At 55.9% G+C, this 3,304-nt stretch overlaps 1 protein-coding gene across 1 annotated transcript in view; it reads right to left on the bottom strand.

Moving 5' to 3' along the window:
- Nucleotides 1-1,888: 1,888 nt before the first annotated feature.
- LOC311246904 (spondin-1-like) overlaps nt 1,889-3,304 on the bottom strand; it is a gene marked incomplete at both ends in the record, with an annotated part of 447,234 nt that continues 445,818 nt past the window's right edge. Inside the window, 2 exon segments of the mRNA XM_084337145.1 lie at nt 1,889-2,052; nt 2,615-2,884. Of these exon segments, the coding sequence (XP_084193271.1) occupies nt 1,889-2,052; nt 2,615-2,884 (434 nt within the window).

Below are 3,304 nucleotides of genomic sequence, written 5' to 3'. Positions count from 1 at the left end.
GAGAACCATCCATCTCTATAGACACTAATCTAACCTTAGAGAAGCATCCATCTCTATAGAGACACTAATCTAACCTTAGAGAAGCATCCATCTCTATAGACACTAATCTAACCTTAGAGAACCATCCATCTCTATAGAGACACTAATCTAACCTTAGAGAAGCATCCATCTCTATAGACACTAATCTAACCTTAGAGAAGCATCCATCTCTATAGACACTAATCTAACCTTAGAGAAGCATCCATCTCTATAGACACTAATCTAACCTTAGAGAAGCATCCATCTCTATAGACACTAATCTAACATTAGAGAAGCATCCATCTCTATAGACACTAATCTAACATTAGAGAAGCATACATCTCTATAGACACTAATCTAACCTTAGAGAACCATCCATCTCTATAGAGACTAATCTAACTTTAGAGAAGCATCCATCTCTATAGACACTAATCTAACATTAGAGAAGCATCTATCTCTATAGACACTAATCTAACCTTAGAGAACCATCCATCTCTAGAGACACTAATCTAACCTTAGATAAGCATCCATCTCTATAGACACTAATCTAACCTTAGAGAACCATCCATCTCTATAGACACTAATCTAACCTTAGAGAAGCATCCATCTCTAGAGAGACACTAATCTAACCTTAGAGAACCATCCATCTCTAGAGACACTAATCTAACCTTAGAGAACCATCCATCTCTATAGAGACACTAATCTAACCTTAGATAAGCATCCATCTCTATAGACACTAATCTAACCTTAGAGAACCATCCATCTCTATAGACACTAATCTAACCTTAGAGAAGCATCCATCTCTATAGAGACACTAATCTAACATTAGAGAAGCATCCATCTCTATAGACACTAATCTAACCTTAGAGAACCATCCATCTCTATAGAGACTAATCTAACTTTAGAGAAGCATCCATCTCTATAGACATTAATCTAACATTAGAGAAGCATCCATCTCTATAGACACTAATCTAACATTAGAGAAGCATCCATCTCTATAGACACTAATCTAACATTAGAGAAGCATCCATCTCTATAGACACTAATCTAACCTTAGAGAAGCATCCATCTCTATAGACACTAATCTAACCTTAGAGAAGCATCCATCTCTATAGACACTAATCTAACATTAGAGAAGCATCCATCTCTATAGACACTAATCTAACATTAGAGAAGCATCCATCTCTATAGACACTAATCTAACATTAGAGAAGCATCCATCTCTATAGAGACACTAATCGCTCTCTGGATTCAACCCAGATTGATGCCAGTCTGTGCCAGTCTGACCAGCCCTAAACAGAGTGCAGTGTGCCACACCCTGTCCTGTTCCCAGCCCCCATTTTATCTCATACGACCCCCCCCCCGCCCCCACCCACCCTCCCCCATCCCTGTCCCGCGATACTCCTAGCAAGGGGTGATGTTACAGGCCCTGATCTCCACACGACCCCCACCCGGCCCGCCTAACCCCCGCGGCCCGCTGTACCCCCCACCCGTCCCCCCTAACCCCCGCTGTACCCCCCACCCGGCCCGCCTAACCCCCCCGTCCCGCTGTACCCCCCACCTGCCCCGCCTAACCCCCCCGTCCCGCTGTACCCCCCACCTGCCCCTCCTAACCCCCCTGTCCCGCTGTACCCCCCCTGCCCCTCCTAACCCCCCCATCCCGCTGTACCCCCCACCCACCCCTCCTAACCCCCCCCCCATCCCGCTGTACCCCCCACCTGCCCCTCCTAACCCCCCTGTCCCGCTGTACCCCCCCTGCCCCTCCTAACCCCCCCATCCCGCTGTACCCCCCACCCGCCCCTCCTAACCCCCCCCCCATCCCGCTGTACACCCCCCCTGCCCCTCCTAACCCCCCTGTCCCGCTGTGCCCCTAGCAGGGGTGCACGTTGCAGGCCCTGATCTCCTTCCGGTCCTTGCAGCTGGGCAGCTGGGCGCTCTTGAACCTCCTCTTGGCGGTCATGAGCCGCTCCTGGATGCCCCCGCCACACAGCTTGGTGCAGTCCGTCCAGCTCGACCAGGGCCTCATCTTGCAGCCTGTGGGGATGGAAGGGTTAAAGGGTTATTATCAAGACAGACTGTTTTAACCCTTTCACTACCACACTACAGAAGGTTAACCCTTTCACTACCACACTACAGATTGCTCCCCCCCCCCCCCCCCCCCCTGACACTGACCCGGGTGCTCCCTCCCTGCCCCCCCCCCCCCCCTGACACTGACCCGGGTGCTCCCCCCCCCCCCCCCCCCCCCCCCTGGCACTGACCCGGGTCCCCCCCCCCCCCCCCCCCCCCTGACACTGACCCGGGTGCTCCCTCCCTGCCCCCCCCCCCCCCCCCCTGACACTGACCCGGGTGCTCCCTCCCTGCCCCCCCCCCCCCCCCCTGACACTGACCCGGGTGCTCCCTCCCTGCCCCCCCCCCCCCCCCCCTGACACTGACCCGGGTGCTCCCTCCCTGCCCCCCCCCCCCCCTGACACTGACCCGGGTGCTCCCTCCCTGCCCCCCCCCCCCCCCCCCTGACACTGACCCGGGTGCTCCCTCCCTGCCCCCCCCCCCCCTGACACTGACCCGGGTCGTCCGTCCCCCCCCCCCTGACACTGACCCGGGTGCTCTGCGGCCCCCTCCTCATCCCGGCTCTGCTTGCTCCTCCTCTTCTCGCGCTGCTCCCGGCGCCTCCTCTTCTCCTCGCTCCCCGCCGGGCCGCGGCTGCACTTGCGCAGCTTGCACTTCCTCCTCTGCACCGCCTCGGGGCAGGCGTCCCCTCCGAACTGCGGCTCCAGCTGCACCGCGCGCGTCCGCAGCACGTGGCCCTTCCCGCACGACTTGTTGCACTGCGACCACTCGGTCCACTCGGAGAGCACGCAGTGGGTAGCTGAGGGCGCAGAGACACAGCGACTGAGACCACTCATCCAGGTATGGGTTAGGGTTAGGGTTAGAGCACGCAGTGGGTAGCTGAGGGCGCAGAGACACAGTGACTGAGACCTAGGGTGACCAGACGTCACGCATTGCGGGTGATTGCACAGCATTTCTGTCTCTTTTCACGCGCCATGCAAATTGAGACCATGTCCCGCATGATTAGTTGTCATCCGCGCTAACGCCCCCCCCCTCCCCAGCCAATGTGAAGAACCTCTATGCGTCGCGGTAACGTTACTAGTATCTGACCGCGAGTGACACCGCATCCTGGACATCCAGGCGACATGACAACAAGTCCTAACGCTGTTGCGCGCGGAGGATCTGTTCGAGCCTGGCGCAACGAACCCAGGCAAGGGATACACGCGCGCTACGGATCAGA

This window comes from Notolepis coatsorum, assembly GCF_963971535.1.
Source record: "Notolepis coatsorum genome assembly, chromosome: 20".
In the NCBI taxonomy this organism is placed as follows: domain Eukaryota; kingdom Metazoa; phylum Chordata; class Actinopteri; order Aulopiformes; family Paralepididae; genus Notolepis; species Notolepis coatsorum.
Note: the sequence above shows the minus strand (reverse complement) of the source record. Positions and strands in the feature narration are given on the sequence as shown.